Raw genomic sequence first — 22,756 nt, forward strand, 5'->3', positions numbered from 1 at the left:
AATCAAACTATTTTATGGACAATGGAAAAATAAAAAATAATAACCTAGTTGCATAAGTATGCACACCCTAAAATAATGCTTTGTTGAAGCACATCACTCAGTCGTTTTGGTTAAGAGTCTGTCAGCATGGCACATCTTGACTTGGCAATATTTTCCCACTCTTTCTTGCAAAAACATACTATATCCATCAAATTTTGAGGGCATGTCCTGTGCACAGCCCGCTTCGGGTCACTCCACTGATTTTTAATTCAATTCAGATCTAGGCTCTGGCTAGGTCATTCAAAAAGCTTGAGCATCTTTTGGTTAAGTCATTCCTTTGTTGACTCAGATGTATGCTTTGGGTCATTGTCATGCTGAAAAATGAAATTCCTATTTATCTTCAGCTTACTAGCAGACACCTGATTTCGCACTAAAATCAACTGGTATTTGTAGCTATTCATGAGAGGGCGACTGATAGTGGATTTTACCGATAACTAAGTTTGGCAGTACCTGCCAATAACCGATTAATCAACTGATAGTTTTTAAAATTGGTACTGAATGAAAGCATAACAGTCAAAGTAAAATATTGCTGAACTTTATTATAAAAAAAAAGTGCTGAAAGTACTCTACTTTTTTTTTAATGAAATATACAAATGTTAATATAAATTAACTAATTAATAAATAATTAATTAAGAACTATTAGAGTAAATAAAAGATGTACATCCAAACAGAACCAAATTGTACTCCAAATAACTCATTGTCCATGTTTTAAATCCGCATCTGAAGTATCCCACTCCATGTAGAATTTAGTCTCAAGTGTCAAAACAAACACCAAGGCGTCAGTGATGGTTTTTATTTCACCTCTAGAGGCCGCTCTTGGAGTATATAATGACGGCGAACCCTTCTCATCCACTCCCGCAACCGCAACGGACACACCCAGGAAAAACCATCAGTGTGGATTTTTGCAGATAACCGATAGTTCCAGCAATCGGTTATCGGTGCCGATTAACCGGCTTTGTCATTAATGCATAACATCCCTCCACCTTGATAAAAGCCCAGGGTCTGGCTGAAGAAAAGCAGCCCTAAAGCATGATGATGACACCACCATGATGTACCAAAGGTATAGTGTACTTTTGGTGCTATGCTTTTTTTTTTGCACCAAACATTCCTTTTGGAATTATTAGAACTTTTGTAACTTGTCAGCCCATAACATGTTGCCACATGGTTTGGGGTGATTTAGTTGGGCTTGAATGTTTTTTGGGAGAAAGGACATCTGTCTAACCACCCTACAAAAACAGCTGATGTTTATTTGAGTTTAATCAGAATAATGTCATTGATGACAGCTGTATGACAATTACTTTTAAACATGCGATTGAATGTGATTGGTTCATTCTCAATACAGCCACATCCCCAATTATAAAAGGGTGTACAGACTTATGCAACCAAGTTATTGCTTTTTTTCCCTTCTATTTTTCTCTAAAATGTCTGTGTTTTTCACTTAATTTTTATATGATGTAATTTCACATTGAGGGTGGAAAAAGTTCTGCTATGATTAGTCTTGGGTTAATTTTTTTACATCACAAAAACCTGCCATTTCAACAGGGTTGTGTAGACTTTTTATATCCATTGTACATACATTCCCCTCCGTAAATACTGGAATGGCAAGGCCAATTATTTTGTTTTTGCTATACACTGAAGACCTTCGTGTTTGAAAAAAAAATTTAATATAAGACAACAGATTTCCTGATATTTATATCTACATGTTTTAAACAATTTAGACTGGCCAAGTCAAATCACCAGACCTTAACCCAATTGATAACACCCCCCCACACACACACACACACACAAAGATGCCATTGTTCCAAGTTGTTTAACATATCTTGATGTAAATATTAGTGTAAGCTTAAATTCGGATCTATCGTCTCATATTCGTCATTTGATCTCAAACCCAAATGACTTCAGTGTATAACAAAAAGAAAAGAATTGGCCTTGCTGTTCCAATACTTTCACAGGGTACTGTGCATTTATGCACGTTTGTGCGTGTGTGTAATACAGTCATGGGAATACAACAAAAATGTGACAAAAACACAAAACAAACAAACAAAAAAAAAAACAACATATCAATATGTAGTCATTTTTTTCCAAAAAATAAAACAACATTCAGAATCCAGGCAGGAAAAATAAGTACATCTTATAATTCAGTAACATTTAGAACCACCTTTAACAACAATAACTTGAAGTAAATGTTTTCTGTAGGAGTCTCTGACAACGTTTTAGAGAAATTGTGGCCCACTTTGCTTTACAACATTGCTTCAGTTCATTGATATCTGAGGGCATAAATTTATGCACAGCTCTCTTAATTAAGATCCTTCCACAGCATCTCAATGGGGTTGAGGTCTGGACTTTGAAGTCACCATTCCAACACCTTGATTTTTTTGCTTCTTTAGCCATTCAGATGCTGATTTGATGGTGTGTTTGTGATCATTGACCTGTCGCATGACCCAATTTCAGCCCAGCTTAAGCTGCTGGACAGATGACCTCACATTTGTCTCAATAATATTCTGCAATAAAGTGGAGTTCATTGTTGTCCCAATGATTGCAAGTTTCCCCAGGTCCTGTGGCTGCAAAACAATCCCAATCAATCATCACCGCTCCACCACTATTCTTGATGGTTGGCATGAGGTATTTGTGGTGACATGCTGTGTTTGGTTTTTGCCAAACATGGTGCTCTGCATTATGACCAAACATCTCCACCATGGTCTCATCAGTCCAAAGGATATTGTTTCAGAACTTCTGTGGCTTATTCAGATGCAAACCTAAGTCATGCTGCCACGATAAGGGGCATTTTCCTAGCCACAAGCCATTCTTGCGCAGTCTTTTTATGATTGTGCTGTCATGAATGTAAACATTTAATGTGCTTACAGAGGCCTGGAGGTCACATGATGTAGCTCTTGGGTTCTTCTTTATATCTCTGAGCATTAAACGGTCTGATGTTGGACTGAATTTTCTGGGATGCCCACTCCTGGGAAGATGGGCAATTGTCCAAAGGCTTTGCATTTTTAAACAATCTCTCATATTGTAGAATGGTGAATTTTAAATTGTTTAGAGATGGCCTTAACCATTCCCAGATTGATGAGAAACAACAGTTGCTTCCCTGAGGTCATGGCTGATGTCCTTTCGTCTTGGCATGATTTGGACACACACCTGAGTGATCCAGAACACCAAAGTGCCAAAGGGTCTGCTTATATAGAGGTATAACACTTCTTGATGATTAATTAATCTGATTATGACTCTCTTCTTGAATGTGGAAATATGAGGGGTGTACTTGTGTTTTCCACCTGGTTTCTGAATGTCGGTTTACTTTTTTTGGGGGGGGGGGGGGGGGGGGGAATACTGCATATTGAAATCTGTTGCATTTTTTTTGTCGCTGTTGTTGTCACCTGAGGTTATTTGTTTGTTCATAGATTGGTGAAGACCAATTTTTATTTTATTGTTAATGAGCAAATAGGCAAGGCCTCTTGAACACTGAAACCACAGTGCCTGCATCGTTAATGTGTTATATGTAAAGTTATTCAGTGCTCACACAGTACAGACTGACTCTTACAGCTGGGAGGAGGACAGCTCTACCTGTCTTTGTGGTTGGGTCTGGAGCGAACAGTTTGACAGTCAGTTTAGGCAGCATCCATTGCATCCACAGGCTAACCTTCCCACTGGCCCCACCAATTGTGCTTGTCTTCTGCTCTAGAGTTAGAGGCTCACAGAAGGAGGGGTCCTCACCAGTTGGCACAGAGTCACCCTGAGTAACATACAGTCATTACATTAAAATAGTCCATATTTACTTGTATATTTGTTCAAGACTATGGCCTGCAGGTATCTATCCCTGTTAGTATAGGACTTTGGTTAGGGATACATACTGATGTTCAGGTGGGAGTCTGAATTAACAGCAGAAAGATGGCATTTGTTTGTTGCATCGGAACACATGCATACTTACAAAGTTTGGTGTTCCACAATACTCTAGGCCTACTGCTGTTTTCTCTATGCAGTCAGTCAATATTTGAACACTGAAAGATATTGTTATTTTAGCTGTCTATCAAAGTATATGGGAGTTAAAATTAAATAAGAAGAATATGAGTATGAGAATATGAGTTCAAAGTGCTTACATACAAATCATGTGAAGGATATAGGAATTACAGCACTTTTTATATGCCAATTCCATATTAAGGGACAAAAAGTAATTTGGCAATTGGATGCTCTGCTGTTCCGTGCCCAGGTGTATGTTATTTCAAGTGTGGCATTTGCATTTAGAATCTGTTGCTGTCAACCCTCAATGTGAAGCTCAAAGGGCCGTCTCTGCCAGTGAAGCAAGCTATTATTAGGCTGAAAAATCAAAACAAATCCATCAGAGAGATAGCAAAAATCTTTAGGTGTGGTCAAATCAAGCATTTGGTACATTCTTACAAAGAAATAGCATGTTGGTGAGTTCAGGGACACCAAAAGGCCTGAAAGACCATGGAAAACAAAATGATCCCCTCTCTGCATTGTGATGCAAAGAAGCAAATATGAATTTAGCACAGAAGTATAAACCAGGCTTAACATCTATCAATATAACAGATAAAGTGTGATTATACCACGGTATGGTTAAATATATTTTGTTCAATTTTATCTAATCTTCAAATATGACTAATTCAGCATAGTCAGGTCCATAAGTATTTGGACAGAGACAAAATTTTTGGAATTTCGCCTCTGTACTCCACCATAATGGATTTGAAATTAAGCAATCAAGGTGTGACTGAAGTGTAGACTTTTTAGCTTTAATTCAAGGGGTTATCAAAAAATATTGCAGTAATTACAGCATTTTTTTTGTTTTGTTTTGTTTTTTTTACAGTGTCCCTCCATTTTCACAGACTCAAAAGTAATTGGACAATTGACTGATAAGCAGTTTCATGCCCAGGTGTGGCCTGCTTCCTTGTTATTTCATGCCGAATTAAGGAGATAAAAGGTCTGGAGATGGAGATTCAAACCTTTGAATTTACATTTGGTAGCTGTTCATGGGAACTCTCAACATGCGGTCCAAAGAGGTGTCAAGGCAAATGATGGAGACCATCATTAGACTTAAAAAACAAAACAAAAACAGACCTGTCAGAGAGATAGCAGAAACTTTAGAAGTTGCCAAATCAACAATCTGGTACATTCTTAAGAAGAAAGAATGCACTGGTGAGCTCAGGAACACCAAAAGGCCCCGGAAGGCCATACTATAAAAAATGTCAGTGGTTTCACCGGTGAAGAAAGTAAAATAGGGAAAGTAAAAAACTGTTAATTACAAAACATGAAACTAACCTTTAATTAACAGTTAAATCCGTGTAAACCCAAGAACAGTTGACACTTTTTGCATTATTGTTTTGTAAAAAATGCATTATTTTACCATAAAAAACAAAAAAACAGAAAACCCTTAAAGCAACGGTAAAGTACACAGTAAATTACTGTATTTTCTACAGATGCAGATGCATGTTTTTTTCTTGCATTGTATTGTTTACAATAAATCACAATTATATGGTCAACAAGAATATCAGTGCACTTCTACGGGAGTAAACCATTTTAGGCCCAATCTCTCCCATTAATTAGATTACATGATTGTTTAGATTACAATGACTCTTTAGTGTCTCATGAAGATTCATAGAGAACTTAACTTCAAGAGTGTTCATGATTATAAATAATGATTTGTTTACTTCAAAAATATCTTGTCTCATTACAAATAGATTGTATCCTAACAAACTTCGTGACATTTTCAAATGTGTTGCAGTTGAACATGGAGGCACTGGCTACAGCTAAAATCTGATTGGCTGCTGAAATGCTCCTGTCCTGACAAAGATCAGTGATGAGTGACAGAGCACTCCATTGGTCGGGTCAGTTCATTTCAAATTCAACCCGCATAACCATTTTGTTCTACCGCAGTGCGTTTTCAGCATCCACTTAAGCTTCAGTGGTAAGTACGTATTAAACACTTTAACTAATGTCTCAAAGGACATTAGTGTTGCTGTCACTTAACTTCTCTTTGTCTAATGTTAGGAAGCTAATTAGCTACAACACACTAGTTAATTTATTAGCTAGTTACCTAGGCTAAGAAATTTTGGATGGTAGCTAGCTAGCTGGCTAATTAATTAGGTTTCACACATTAGGTTTCACAGCTGCACAGTTCAGGGAAGTAAAATATAGCGGCTGACACATAAAACCTATAATGTTTGGTCATGCCACACAGCCACACATTCATTAATTGTTGTGAATAATTGCTGGTGATCATTTTCCTTGTAGTTTTGTTCAAGAATATCAACTTTATTAATAGGCACTGTTTCAAAGATGTCAAATGTTTGCTTGTCCAAATATGTCAAAAGCGCCAACAAATATCTATGGGATGTACTTATTTTTTCACATGACTGTATATGTTAAAACATTCAGGTTTTTCTTAAAACAAACTTCACCTGTGAATAGCTGTCGAACATTTTGTGTGATAATATGCATGGATTTAAACAAAAAACATTTGTTTGTATTTAAGCTGCAAATGTGGATGGGCAATGTTCAGATGATCCAACATCTGCAGAACCAGAGTCTCCAAGCAGTTCCTCCAACCCAGTAGGACCTGATTGTTTCTACTGTTTTCATACTGCAATTGTAATGGATATAATCTAATCATAGTCTTTTGGATCAGCAATTAGATAATTTATGTTCACATGTCTTGGTGACAGCATGTTTATGAAAGTGTTGGGATATTCTCCCTGGTGTTATTTTCATTGGTTCTGTCCAGCCATCAAATAATTATTCTGCTCCCCTACAACCTGATGGTATGCTTTTGTTTTATATTTTATTTTGTGTATATACAGTATGTATATTATTATTAATGGGGAAAAAAAGTTGTGATTGTAAATATTATTTATGTAAAATATTTAAGTTGTGATTGCAGGGTTCATACAGATGCTTTATAATGAAATTCCAGGACTTTCAATGACTTTTCAAGCACTATTTTTTTGTTTTCAAGGACTACACAAGAGATGTCATTCAAACATAATTTATTTCTACATTTTAGGTTAGGGTTAACAAATCAGGTAAAGGGGTTGTTGTTGTTTTGAAGCAACACTATACTCAGTGACAGGAGCACTGTTGAAAAACGTTGCTAGATTATGTCATGCACTAATTAGTATTTTCATTCTGCCTAGTGTCAGCCCTTTATAACATCTCCTACTCTCTGTGCTCATATACTGTATTTTAATACAGCCAAATTCCCAATAAAGCTGTTCTCATTTACATATGCTTTCTGTTTCTGTTGTTAGACAATGGAACAAGTATGAAATAGTGACTGAACCACGGTCCATTAAGACTACATGTTCACCAGCAGTCACTTCCAAGCTGCTGCTCTGCACTGCTAAAATCCTGATTTATAACCAAGACATCCTCTGACAAAACCACCATACACATAAGTTAAAGACATGGGTGCGCTGTGATTTCGGCTGTATTTACATGTAAAATGATCACTCAGAGAGAAAGTTAAAAGCGAATGAACATGCTGCTCCTCTCTGCTACTTACTGAAGGTAGCTAAGGTTTGCCCAAAAAGCCACTAAATTTGACACTGTGCTTTTTAAAAAAAAAAAAAAAAAAAGTGGCTAAAGAGGTCTATAAAGTAGACCGGAACTGTCTCTATTATAATGAGTGAGTGAATCAGTGGGTGAGGGAGGAGAGGAGGGGGAGGGGCTGCAGTGTGGATCCATATTTTGAGTGATGGCATTGTATTTGTGTCCCATCGAAAATAAACACTTTAAATTTATTTAAATTCATCACTAGAATTTTCTATATTTCTGCATAAATATGACCTAAAACAAGTCCTCAAATTTGAGAAAGAGAAACCAAATAAACAAATGAAACTAAATTATTATACTTGGTCATTTGTTCATTGAGGAATATGATTCAATATTACATATCTGTGAGTGGCAAAAGTGTGTGAACCTCTAGGATTAGCAGTTAATTTGAAGATGAAATTACTGTCAGGTGCTTTCAATCAATGGGATTGGGTTTTATTTAAAAAACAGGGACCCAAGTCTGATCCTCACAACACATGTTTGTGGAAGTGTATAATGGCACAAACAAAGGAGATTTCTGAGGACCTCAGAAAGAGAGTTGTTCATGGTCATCAGACTGGAAAAGGTTACAAAACCATCTCTAAAGGGTTTGGACTCCCCCAATCCACAGTCAGACAGATCGTGTACAAATGGAGGAAATTCAAGACTATTGTTAACCTCCCCAGGAGTGGTCGACCAAGAAAGATCACTCCAAGAGCAAGATGTGTAATAGTCCGTGAGGTCACAAAGGAACCCAAGGTAACTTCTAAGCAACTAAACGCCTCTCTCACATTGGCTAATACTAAAGGTTCATGAGTCCACCATCAGGAGAATACTGAACAACAAATGACAGGGTTGCAAAGAGAAACCCATTGCTCTCCAAAAAGAACATTGCTGCCCATGTGCAGTTTGCTAACGATCATGAGGACAAGCCAGAAGACTATTGGGAAAATGAGACCAAAATAGAACTTTTTGGTTTAAATGAGAAGTGTTATGTTTGAAGAAAGGAAAAAAATGCATTCCAACATAAGAACCTTATCCCATCTGTGAAATATGGTGGTGGTAGTATCATGGTTTGGGCCTGTTTTTCTGCTAGGACAACTTGCCATCATTGATGAAACAATGAATTCTGAATTATACCAGCAAATTCTAAAGGAAATGTCAGGACATCTGTCCGTAAAATGAATCTCAAGAGAAAGTGGGTCATGCTGCAAGACAACGACCCTAAGCACACAAGTCATTCTACCAAAAATGGTTAAAGAAGAATAAAGCTAATGTTTTGAAAAGTCCTGCCCTTAATCCAATAGAAATGTTGTGGAAGGACCCAAAGCAAGCAGTTCATGTGAGAAAACCCACCTACATCCTAGAGTTGAAGCTGTTCTGTACTGAGGAATGATCTGAAATTCCTCCAAGCCGATGTGCAGGACTGATCAACAGTTACCAGACATAGTTTAGTTGCTGCACAAGAGGGTCACACCAGACAAAGCAAAGCAAATCATGTACTTTTGTAACTCATAGATGTGTAATTGTATTATTTTCCTCAATAATTAAATTACCAAGTATAATATTTTTGTCTCATTTGTCATTATCTACTTTTAGGACTTGTGAAAATCTGATGTTGTTTTAGGTCATATTTATGCAGAAATATAGAAAATTCTAAAGGGTTGCAAACTTTCAAGCATCACTGTAGAAGTAGCAGGGTGATTTCTTAAGTGTATTGAGCTATAATTTCTCTCAAATGCTGCAAAACTGATAGGATGATGTTTCACAGTACAGATGGATAATGACCCAAAACGTACTGCGAAAGAGATTCTTAAGGCAAAGAAATGTTCTTAAATGTCCGATGACCTCAACCTAATTGAGCGTGCTTGTCCCTAACTGAAGACAAAACTGAAGGCAGAAAGACCCATAAACAAGCAGCAACTGAAGGCAGCTGCTGTAAAGGCCTGCCAAAGCATCTCAAGGGAGGCTTAGCATTTGGTCATGTCCATGGGTTCCAGACTTCAGGCAGTCACTGACTGCAAAGGATTTTCATCCAGGTATTAAAAATAATCCTAATATTTATGATTATGTTAGTTTGTTCAATTACTTTTTGAGCCTGTGAAAATGGAGGGACTCTATTTTTGTTAAACCCATTGAATTAAAGCTGAAAGTCTACACTTAATTTCAAATCAATTGTGGTGATGTACAGAAGCAAAAATATTAATATTCTGTGGCTGTCCAAATACTTATGGACCTGACTGTGCATATCATCCTCAAAGTAAAAATGTTCTCTACTGAAGGACGATATCTGTTTAGCTGTGTGTCGAGATCACAGATCTAACAGCACATATTCTCAGTTTATGCTGGACCATGTTACTGTGTAGTTAGAGACCGAGAAACACATTATATTGTGTGACAAGTGTTTTTTCTATTAACTCTCTCTTACCATTGAATTTAAGTGCATCTGATGCAACTGGCTACTAGAGTATTGTGCCACTGAGTTCGCTGCTCTCTCAGTGCTCAATTTTTCCCATCTATTTCCTATGAGGACTATTTTTCACATACCATGATTTCTCAGTTGTTTTCTTTCTGATAAACACAAAGAAAGTTTATCTGTAAAGTTGGTTACAAACCTGTATTCACACCTGTTCGAATCAACTCAGATACCAAACACGCCAAACATACTACACCAACAGTACAGTTACCTGGCCACTCACACACAACCATCCCCTCTGTGTATGTGTAAGCATCTGTGTGTGAGCGTATGCAGTGTAAGTGGTAGATCTGGATGCAGTGAGTGTGTGATATATGTATAATAAACCTCTGTGGGGGAGCCCAGGTCAGCTGAACGACTGAAGCTGCCATTATCAGGAGGAATGGTGCCTGCACTGCTGTGGAAGGGAGAGGTAGATCCAGCAGGTTGGGGAGGAGTCTCCCCTTGAAAGCCAGATGCATGCCACAAGATTCCTCTTCTCTGCAGACAGTCCCAAATACGGCTCCAATTTAGAAACAACTCGTATAATAGCTGCACCTGAGGGTAGGAATGAATAATTTATCAATTTATCATTAAATGTCCTCACTGAATGGTGTAATGCAACAATAACAGAAGAAGTAGTAAGTATCCCTGGTTGGGACTCCCTAACACCAAGATCTTGCTACAAATTATTTATCTTCCATAACACACACATCCTGAAGTTTAGACCCATCACATACAGTCCCCTCTGAAAGTATTGGAACAGCAAGGCCAATTCTATTGTTTTCACTATTTCGCGAGACATTTGGGTTTATGATCAAAAGATAAATATGAGACCATGGATCAGAATTTCAGCTTTCATTTCCTCATATTTACATCTAGATGTGTTAATCAACATAGAACATGGCACATTTTGTTTGAACCCACACATTTTTCAAATATTGGAACATGTGACTGTTGGGTGTTTCTTGCTGCCCAGGCGTGCCCTGTTATTTAAAGAATTAAGAGCTATGAATGTCTACTCTTGGTTTAAGCCCTAGGTTTCACTTGTGAAGACTGCATTTGTTGTTGAAAAGGATAAACCATCTTGAAGACCAGAGATCTGTCAATGGGTGAAAAGCAAGCCTTTTTGAAGCTGAGAAAAGAGAAAAAAATTATCAGAGCCATTGCACAAACATTGGGCATAGCCATGACATCCATTTGGAATGTCCTGAAAAATAAAGAAACCACTGTAGTATTAACAACCAAACATGGAACAGGTCGGCCAAGGAAAACAACAGCAGCTGATGTCATGATTTAAACATTGTGAGAGCTGTGAATAAAACCCCAAAACAACAGTTAGTGACATCACCAACAACTTTCACAGGGCAGGGGTGAAGGTATCACGGTCCACCATTTGAAGAAGACTTTAAGTGCAGAAACTTAGAGGCCATACCACTATGTCCAGACCACTCATGAGCAGTAAGAATCAGAAGGTCAGATTGGAATTCACATAGGAAATACAGAGCTACAGAGATGGAACAAAGATTAACCTCTACCAAAGAGATGGAAAGACCAAAGTGTGGAGAAAGAATGGATATTTGGATGATCCAAACCCAAATGTCTTCAATTTATAGTGAAAATAATATAAAAAAAAATTGACCTTGCTGTTTCAAATACTTTTGGAGGGGACTGTACATTCATGTGCAGTACAAGAATATCCAAGAGGAACACAGAAGAGTGCATCCAACCACTGACCACCAAGCCATGAAAACAATAGTACAGCCTAGGCTTGTGCGATATTAGTTTTTCCCTGCTTGTGATTTTCCATTTTAAAGTATCATGATATATGATATATAAAACTTCCAGATACGATGGCCTGAAAAAGACAATGAGCATTCCCACCATTCCAGTTGTATGGATAGTACAAGAGGGCATAATATTTTTAGCAGCCACGGAGAACTGTGGCAATCACAAAAACTCAGCTTGATGGTGGAGTTTTAAGTGATTCTGCAGTAATGCCCATTAAACAATTTAAAAAACATAACACATTTCCATATAATTGTTTTACATATTGTTTGACTAATGTTTATATGGCCAAATATTCACTGTTAATCCTGCTGCTCAAAGTGTTTGAGCATCTCCTCCCCCTCCTACCAGACCTCCGACCTGTCACTCAACAGGGATCATCAATAACTCCACCCTGCAGTCTCTCTCTGACAGTCAATCAGGTGAAGAAGGAGCTAAAGAAGATCAAGGCAAGAAAGGCCTGGGCCCGGATGGAATAAGCTCCAGACTGCTTAAAGACAGTGCAGGTCAGGTCAGTGAGGTCATCCTGCACATCTTTAACCTTAGCCTCAGACTGGAGCGAGTTCCAGTACTGTGGAAGACTACCTGTGTGGTTCCAGTACCCAAAATTGTTCATCCTAGGGATCCCAACCACTTCAGACTGGTAGCCTTAACTTCTCATCTGATGAAGTCCATGGAGAGGATTGTACCACAACAGCTGCAGACCCTGGTGAGCTCAGAGCTATACCCCCTACACTTCGCTTACTGACCAGGCATTGGGGTTGATGACGCCATTATTTATCTAATGCACAGATCACTGCTATACCTAGAGCATAGAGTGTTGTGAGGATCATGGTTTTTTTTTCTTTTTTCTACTGCTTTCAATACAATTCAGCTGTTACTACTTAAGGGAGAAGCTTTTGGGAGCTGGAGTTGACCGTCCATCCGGCTGCATGGATCACCAACTATCTCACTGACAGACTATGTCTGATGTGGTGGTTAGCAGCACGGGAGCACCACAGGGTACAGTGCTTGCTCCCTTTCTCTTCACCTTGTACACAGCAAACTTCAGGCATAGTACTAGCAGCTGCCACATGCAGAAGTTCTCTGATGATACTGTCATTGCTGGACGAGTATCAGAAGAGAACGATCAGGAATTCCCGGAGGTCATCGCTGACTTTGTCAACTGGTGTGAGTTAAACCACCTTTGCCTCAATGCCAGCAAGACAAAGGAGATGGTGGTCTGCACTGGTGAACATCCAGGGTGTTGACATCAAGAGGGTGGAGACGTACAAATTCCTGGGTGTTCACCTAAACAATAAACTGGACTGGTCCATATACACAGATGTCCTGTATAAAAAAAAGGCCAAAGTTGTCTCCACCTGCTGAGGAGACTGAGGTCTTTTGGTGTGTGCAGGACTCGTTTTGGTCTTTTGGTGTGTGCTAAAATCATTCTATGACACTGTGGTAGCATCTGCTATCTTCTATGCAGTAGTCTCCTGGGGAGTCGGGAGCACAGAGAGGGACAGGAAATGACTTAAACAGGTTAAGAGGGCTAGCTCTGTCCTAGTCCGCCCTCTGGACAGCATAGAGGTGGAGGGGGAGAGGAGGATGTTAGCTAAGTTGGGGTCAATCATGGGCAATTCCTCTGACCCCCTGTATGAAACAGTGGCGTCCCTGAGCAGCTCCTTCAGTGTAAGAAGGAGCGCTACTGCAGGTCTTTCATCCCTACGGCAGTCAGACTCTTTAACGCAAAAAACAACATAATGTAGCACTACTAGTCAGCCAACACAATAAGTCACAATAATTCTGCAATATGAACATTTATTCACTTATTACTATTTGTTGCTCAACCTCTACTCTTAACTGTGCAATAATCCATTTATCACTTATCTGTATATAAACAAGGTGTTACTCATTTGTATTTATTCATATTTGTATTCAACTGTACATACATTGAGGTGTTCATAGTTTACATATTACCATTATTATTATTATTATTATTATTATTATTATTATTACTACTATTATTCTTATTTTTCTTTTCCTTTTTTTTTTAAAATTCTATTCCTATTTACTGTGCATTCATTCTTATCGGTCTTTTTGTGTAATTGAGCTGCCGTAACAAGGGAATTTCCCCAGTGTGGGATCAATAAAGTTTTTATCTTATCTTATCTGCAGTGGAGCCCAGGAGAGAGCAGGAGTGTAAAGTGTTAGATCTTACATGACTGTAGACCTATTTAATCTTTTGGGGTCCAAATCTTCGTCCTGTTTTCTCTTTCTGCCAAAAAACTGAAAGCTGTTTTTGGCTATTTTCAATGCCAATTTTTTTTTTCTGTGCCATTCTTAATAAATGTAGTTAATGGATGTTAAATATATGTGTGTCTAATGTTAGCTAAATTGAACCTACGTTAATAGACTTTATGTGAGTGCATTTTAAATGAGGGGAAGAGGCAGGGCATCCAGATGGATGTCAGTAAATAATTGGCGAGTTAAAAACACCTGTTCAAATCTTTCCGATTCATATGTCAAAATGCTCATTTCTCATATATTATTGAGGAGAAAAAGACTGCATTTTTGGCAGATAAGTCATACTAGCATACTATCATGTTAAATTGCAAAGCTCCTATACAAAATGCGTAAAAGTTGTTAGGTCTGGTAATATAATCTACAACTGGGTTGAACGTCACTGTACATTTAACAATGCAATATGTTACATAATATCACACATGCCCAGTACAGTCAGATCTTTTAGGCCTTTTTTGTTCAATTTAAAAGTGTCTGAATTTACTGAAAAACTTGTAAACAAGTCAGTGGTGCTACTGTCTAATGATTTATGTCTTCTCTTACTCACACTTTAGTGTAATTTAAATAAATATATAGTAAAGTCTGCTGCTAAGTGATGGTGAATAACTAACTGATTAACTATATTCACAGGTAGACTAAAGGTTATTTAATTTAATTATCTGAAATTAATATTACAAACAGTAAACACGTGTGTAGGTTTAAAATAACACTGGTCTATGGTTGTTAGACTCTGTTCTTGAGATTACAATTGATCAGGTACCTTCCTGGAAAGAGAAATTCAGAAACATTTTAGAGGAAGACTTCATCACATCTCCAGATATTAAGAAGGAATTCAAATAATGCTGAGTGTTAGCTGCAGTGTGCTGTTACTGTGCTGTTATTGTCCTATTTTTCAGTGTTCAAGCAGCGCATAATCTACACTACACAGAACGAAAGGAGGGAACACAACCAAATGAGGGGACAAATATAATAAATGGTCACTGAAATTAGAATATATAGAGAGTGGCATATATAGAGCCACAGCATTAAAAAAAAAAATGAAAAAAAAGTTTGTCCTTATTATTATTTTTTTTTTTACTCTCTACCTCAATCCATCCCTCTGTACATACCATCTGTGCTAGTCTAGTACTGAACCTCAATACAGCACAGAAATGAAAAAAATTAAAACAAAGCATCAGTATGGAGAGACAGACATACACATAGTTTATATATTTTTCTCTGAAATTAACATACACAGTTTATACTCACATCCTTGGCATCTCACAAATGAAATTAATGCTTAAAGAAGGCATTTTTTATTCTGATTAACAAAAAATGTAACTCACAGTCACAGTTTACACTACAATTGGAGGGGAGGCTAGAATCCTTGGCATCTCACAAATGAAATTAATGCTTAAAGAAGGCATTTTTTATTCTGATTAACAAAAAATGTAACTCATATTCACAGTTTACACTACAATTTACACTACAGTTTAAGCTTTTAAGTGTAGAATTGTGGGAAGTGCAGTGTTGTACCTGCGGATTGGAGACTTTCAAATAAAGTGGTTGCAGGTCTACATGCAGGCAGATGATGAAGGCATGTCTGGAGTCGAGAGAGGTGGAAGCTGGAAGCAGTTTGTGGGAGGTGACAGCAAGTGTAGAGGTAAAACCTACTGGCTCCAGGAGAGCTAGAGAGCGCTGATGTCCCAGCAGTGTATATACACTGAATTGGCCTACTGTCACTGTCCAGGGGAAAGCATCACCTACACACATACATATACACAGAAGCACATACTGTATACAAATATAGAAAAACTAAAAAAAAAAAAACACAAACGCTTAAGAGGCTAAGAAACAGTTCTACTTTATTCCAATCAACATTTCCAAGCAGGGAATAAAGTGAAACCTGAAATCAGCTAGAGTAAGACATACATACACACCATCATTCCTAAGTGACTTACAATTGAGAAACGACACAATCCAAGCAATTGCAACCCAACTCTGGCAATGTTAGCACTTCAACTCACAATCTTTCAATCAACAGCCCATTTTCCTTACCTCCCGAGCTATCAGAAAGCACAAATATGACATAAATGCAGAGGCAGTATGCTAATGGCAAGTCTGAAACTGCAAAGTCCACCACCACATCCAGATACTTACCACCTTGCTCACTGTTAGTCCGTATATTGAATGTCTGTATGTGTCTTTCTGTGCACTGTGACTAGGTAATCTAAATAAAATGTGTGATCACTATTGCATGAGAGTATTTATATACAAATGTGTGTTTGTGTGTGCGTATGTGTGTGTTCTCCATACCCTCCTCCAGTACAGGTCTTGGCACGGTGAAGGGAATCTCCTGTAAGGGCTCCATGTGCCTATGCCCAGCACTCATCACACTGACTTGGGGCAGACAGATTACTAGAGTCCCTGGCATGGAGGCCTGGCTGTGGTACCAGCTGCGTACAGTGCCTGGGATATCACCACAAACTATGGTGCAGGGGCATGGTAGGGTGTCCTTAGGCACAAACACACAGCATGACTGCAGCTCCACCTGTGATTGGGGACACATATACCTTTACTATTAGGACCCAGAGAATGTCTCTCCTGTGACTAATGTGATTCAAATGTTTATAAACCAGCAAAAAAAAAAGTTAATTCTACAGAGAACTTGCATATGACATTTCTGCAAATAATAAACAACAATTAATGTTTATTTGCTGCAAATGTTTTTGTAGCTAATATTTTTTTTTTATTCTTCATTTAGTATTGTCCCCCCAATCTTCCTTCAGAAGGCTTCTAGTTCAAAATTATTCTTAAGGTTTGTTTTTTTTGTATGCACAGCATGTTTGAACTCTACCCACAGATTTTCAAAAATATAATAATAAAAGTCTGGGGACTGTGAAAGCCACTCCAAAAACCTTAACCTGTTTATTCATGTAGTTGTTCAAGGTTGGTTTTAGGTATGTTTTAGATCACCGTCCTGTTGTGATATCCAATATATTTTCCAGGGTATTTGTTTCAGCAGTACACAGCACTTGATTCCAGAATGCCTCTGGTTTATGTAAGTGCTATGTTGCATACTTCAGAAATTGACATTTGTGATGAGAACAGGCAAGGTTTTCTTCTGATGACTCTTGCATGCAGATAATGTTTTTGAAAACAATTCGGCACAGTGGACCAGTGCAATCAAACTTTCCAGCAGGTCCTTAGCAGTGATGCTAAGGTTTTGCTTTTCATATCTAACCAGTCTGTAATCGGTTTCCTCAGAGAATTTTCTGATCTTGTCTTAACTTGAACAGTGTTCCTTAACATCCATTTCTTAATAATATTTCAAACAGTGAAAATTACAGGAAACCTTTTGGATACCTTTTTATAGCCCTCTCTTGTATTGGGAGGGTGAATTTGGGTGCCCAAAACTTATGACTGCGTATGACTGAAAGTAGCATACAGTATCTGGGATAACATCTGCAAATGTGCGAGCAAATGAGGGTTATGTCACAGTTAGTAAATATATATCATAAATATATCACAAACCACACAGTCAGAGAACAGTGAAATATAGGAGCCTCTGTGATCATGCAAGAAAGTGACAGATCACTACATGACTGTCTGTTACTACTTCCTCTTTGCTTAAGTGGTCAAAACATCATCTTAAACCAGAGCACATTCACGCACCAACACTTTCAGCAATTGTTTTAAAGTATTCCACCATATGTAAAATACGTCAACAAAAAGAAATGCATAGAAATACCTGAAAACGCACACAAGCCTGTACTGTGCTGACTGCTTCTACTCATGCACATGGTCTACACTGATCAGCCATAATATTAAAAATACCTGCCTAATATTGTGTACTGTAGGTCCTTCTTGTAACGCCAAAACAGCTCTGACCCATCAAGGTATGGACTCCACAAGACCCCTGAAGGTGTGCTGTGGTATCTGGCACCAAGACCATGGCAGCAGATCCTTTAAATCCTGTAAGTTGCAAGGTGGGCCCTCCATGGATTGGACTTATTTGTCCATCACATCCCACAGACGCGCAATCGGATTGAGATCGAGGAAATTTTGAGGCCAAGTCAACACCTTGAACTCTTTGGCATGTTAGTCAAGCAATTTTTTGCATCATGGAAGGCAGATTGTCCTGTTGAAAGACGCCACTGCCATTAGAGGATACTGTTGCCATGAAGGGGTGTACTTGGTCTGCAACAAAGTTTACATAGGTGGTACATGTCAAATTAACATCCACATGAATGCCAGGACTCAAGGTTTCCCAGCAGAACATTGCCCAGAATGTCACACTGCCTCCGCCGGCTTGCATTCTTCCCATAGTGCATCCTCGTGCCATCTCTTCCCTAGGCAAATGACGCAAATGAACGACATAGCCGTCCTCATGATGTAAAAGAAAACATGATTCACCAGATCAGGCCACCTTCTTCCACTGCTCCATCGTCCAGTTCTGATGCTCACGTGCCCAGCATGCTCAGAGGTCAACATGGGCACTCTGACTGGTCTGCGGCCATTGAGCCTCAAACACAGCAAGCTGCGATGCACTGCGTTCTGACACTTTTCTATCATAGCCAGCATAAACATTTTCAGTAATTTATGCTACAGTAGCTCGGTGCACTTTGAACAACCCATTCCAGATTTAGTTCCCCTCTTTGCTGTTATAATAGCCTCCACTGTTCTGGGAAGGCTTTCCACTAGATTTTGGAACACTGCTGTGGGAATTTGCCTATTTAGCCACAAGAGCATTAGTGAAGTCAGGCACTGATGTCTGGTGAGGAGGCCTGGGGCCCAGTCAGAGTACCAAATTCATCCCAAAGGTGTTCAGTGGGGTTGAGGTCAGGTCTCTGTGCAGGCCACTCAAGTTCTTCCACTCCAACCTTGGCAAACCATGTTTTCATGGAACTTGCTTTGTGCATATGGGCACTGTCATGCTGGAACAGGTTTGGGTCTTCATGTGATACAGCACATGAAGACATGCTATACAATTGTGTCCCCCCATCATTGTGGCAACTGTTTGGGGAAGGCCCACATATGGGTGTAATGGTCAGGTGTCCACACACTTTTGGCCATATAGTATGTACAGTATCTCACAAAAGTGAGAACACTCCTCACATTTTTGTAAATATTTGATTATATCTTTTAATGTGACAACACTAAAGAAATGACACTTTGCTACAATGTAAAGTAGAGAGTGTACAGCTTGTGTAACAGTGTAAATTTACTGTCCCCTCAAAATAACTCAACACACAGCCATTAAAGTCTAAACAGCTGGAAACAAAAGTGAGTACACCCCTAAGTGAAAATGTCCAAATTGGGCCCAATTAGCCATTTTCCCTCCCCGGTGTCATGTGACTTGTTAGTGTTACAAGGTCTCAGGTGTGAATGGGGAGCAGGTGTGTGAAATTTGGTGTCATCGCTCTCACATTCCCTCATACTGGTCACTGGAAGTTCAACATGGCACCTCATGGCAAAGAACTCTCTGAGGATCTGAAAAAAAAGAATTGTTGATCTACATAAAGATGGCCTAGGCTATAAGAAGATTGCCAAGACCCTGACACTGAGCTGCAGCAGGACAGGTTCCACTCAGAACAGGCCTCGCCATGGTCGACCAAAGAAGTTGAGTGCACGTGCTCAGTGTCATATCCAGAGGTTGTCTTTGGGAAATAGACGTATGAGTGCTGCCAGCATTGCTGCAGAGGTTGAAGGGGTGGGGGGTCAGCCTGTCAGTGCTCAGACCATACGCCACACACTGCATCAAATTGGTCTGCATGGCTGTCATCCCAGAAGGAAGCCTCTTCTAAAGATGATGCACAAGAAAGCCCGCAAACAGTCTGCTGAAGTGAACAGTCTACTCTGGTTTAGACATTAATGGCTGTGTGTTGAGTTATTTTGAGGGGACAGCAAATTTACACTGTTATACAAGCTGTACACTCACTACTTTACATTGTAGAAAAGTGTCATTTCTTCAGTGTTGTCACATGAAAAGTTATAATCAAATATTTACAAAATGTATGACCATTCCTGTATGACCATTCCTCTGGATGCTAGAAGGACATTAGGACAAGGAAGGCAAGTGCTACTATATACAAAATATCTGTAAAAGAATCATGTACTCTATATGTACTTGTAGTCTAAGTATTTAAATGTTTTATTAACTTTATAATCTTGCCTAGGTTTCCTGTAAAATTTGCACTAGGTAAAGAGCCAGCTCGTTCTACAGCCACTTACCCTGAACTGTTCGACAGAGAAACTACAATATTGCTGTTTTTCATAACAGTTCCAATATTCACAGCATACATACCCCCACAGAGCACACATATTCACACTCAATACTGGCTTAGTTTACACAAACAAAACTAAACTGCCAGGGGGTGGGGACGACATATCTTCCTCATTAATGAATGGCAGCTACACTGGTCAGTGTTATACAGTATAATTTTCCATGGAAACAAACTTTCTGTTGCAGATCATCCCATTTCAGTTTTGGTGCTGCTCCACCAAAGACGAACACATGCATCTGTTTAGGAATTACTGAATTCCTAAAAAAGAATCAGTGATTGCTTGCATTAGAAAATACAGAGAAGGAGACTTGCAGAACTGTTTCAAAGAAAAAAACAAAAAGGGTCAATTGTGGCCTCCACAGGCCATAGCTGGCCACTGCTGCAGATTTTAAAACCACAGATAATCCTAAAGAATACAGGTAAGGTTCATAACTCAAAATTCCCACTGACAACACAAAGGCCTCTCCAGTCTGTTCTTTATGTGAGAAGCAGTGGCAAGAAAAAGTATGTGAACCTTTTGGAATTTCATGGTTTTCTGAATAAATTGGTCATAAAATGTGATCTGAACTTCAACTAAGTCAAGGGTATTGACAAATATGACGTGTCTAAAATAATAACAAAAAATTTTTGATCCCTCACGTCATTATTGAGAACAACCAAAAAAACCTCATAGTGCTTGTTGAAAAGGTATGTGAACCCTTGAGTTAATGACCTCAAACAAGCTAATTGGAGTCTTGTTAAGAAAATGAGTTTGGAGGTGTGGACTACAACTACTTTGACTGATAAAAACCACTCAAACTTTTGGAGTTTGCTCTGCACAAGAAGCACACGCTTATGTGAGCCATGTCTGGCCAAAAAGAGCTTTCAGAGGATCTACAATCAAGAATTGTTGATTTACATAAAGCTGGAAAGGGTTACAAAATGATTTCAAAGACTTTAGAAATTCACCAGTCTATAGTTAGGCAAACATTCTACAAATGGAGACAGTTGGGACTATTGCTACTCTACCAAGAAGTGTGCGCACAGTTAAAATGACACCAAGAGCACAATGAAGACTCATCAATGAGGTAAAGAAACAACCCCGAATGACAGCCGAAGATTTGAAGGCATCATTGGAACTGGCTAACATCTCTGTTCATGAGTCTACAATACGCAAAACAAGCAGAGTATCTACGGCAGTACACCATGAAGGAAGCCACTGCTTACAAAAAGAACATTGCTGCATGCCTGAAGTTTACAAAAGAGCACACTGACACTCCACAGTGGTATTGGCAAAATGTTTTGTGGACTGATGAAACTAAGATTGAACTATTTGGAAAAACCACACAGCACTACATCTGGCATAGAAAGGGCACGGTATATCATTATGAAAACATCATCCCAACTGTAAAGTATGGTGGAGGCAACATCATGATTTGGGCCTGCTTTGCTGCATCAGGGCCTGGCCAGCTTGCAATCATTGAGGGGAAGATGAATTCCCAAGTATATCCGACAATTCTTCAGGATAATGTGAGAATGTCTGTACGTCAGTTGAAACTATATAGAAGTTGGGTGATGCAACAGGACAACGAGCCAAAACACCGGAGCAAGTCCACAACAGAATGGCTTCAGAAAAACTAAATCCGCCTTTTGGAGTAGCCAAGTCAGAGCCCAGACCTCAACCCAATAGAGATGCTATGGAATGACTTGAAGAAAGCCATACACATGAGATGTCCAAAGAATATGACAGAGCTAAAGCAGTTCTGCCAGGAAGAATGGGCTAAAATTCCTCCTGAACGATGTGCAGGTCTGATCCACAGCTACAGGAAGCGCCTGGTTGAGGTTATTGCTGCCAAGGGGGGGGTCAACCAGTTATAAATTATAAGGGTTCACTTACTTTTTCCACTGCCATTTTGAATGTTGAATGAGTATGTTCAATAAAGACATGAGGGATCAGAATTTCTTTTGTATTATTATTTTAGGCACATTATATTTGTCAATACCTTTGACTTAGATGAAGGTCAGATCACATTTTATGACAAATTTATGCCGAAAACCATGAAATTCCAAAAGGTTCACATACTTTTTCTTGCCACTGTAGCTCAGACTGCTGGTGTATAGTACTCAGGATGAGGCTGTATGATGTGGCTACCGGTCACAAATAGCAGTACAAAAGATATTAGTCAGAGAGGCAAGCAGTAGAATTTGCACTTTAGAAATGATTAGGAAAAACAGTGACGTTAGAAGTTAAAGCTGTGTTAAGAAATGTGAAGTGCTGGTTCTTGTAGTGTGAATTTTAATTTAAGGCTTTGTAAGATAATATAAATGATGGGAATGATGGATGATGGCATGTGGAATTGGATAATCAGTGAATTACGGAATTTGACAATGCTGGGAA

General features: G+C 38.8%; 1 protein-coding gene across 8 annotated transcripts in view; it reads right to left on the reverse strand.

The window, feature by feature from the left end:
• LOC128599569 (intermembrane lipid transfer protein VPS13B) overlaps positions 1-22,756 on the reverse strand; it is a 252,991-nt gene that overhangs the window by 131,685 nt on the left and 98,550 nt on the right. For all 8 annotated transcript variants that reach the window (XM_053611298.1, XM_053611299.1, XM_053611301.1 and 5 more), the window contains 4 exons: positions 16,409-16,643; positions 15,629-15,855; positions 10,388-10,597; positions 3,607-3,775 (listed from right to left, as the gene is read on the reverse strand). In XM_053611298.1, the coding sequence (XP_053467273.1) occupies positions 3,607-3,775; positions 10,388-10,597; positions 15,629-15,855; positions 16,409-16,643 (841 nt within the window). The remainder of the gene's footprint in view (positions 1-3,606; positions 3,776-10,387; positions 10,598-15,628; positions 15,856-16,408; positions 16,644-22,756) is intronic.

Source organism: Ictalurus furcatus, chromosome 23 (genome assembly GCF_023375685.1).
Source record: "Ictalurus furcatus strain D&B chromosome 23, Billie_1.0, whole genome shotgun sequence".
NCBI classification, from domain to species: domain Eukaryota; kingdom Metazoa; phylum Chordata; class Actinopteri; order Siluriformes; family Ictaluridae; genus Ictalurus; species Ictalurus furcatus.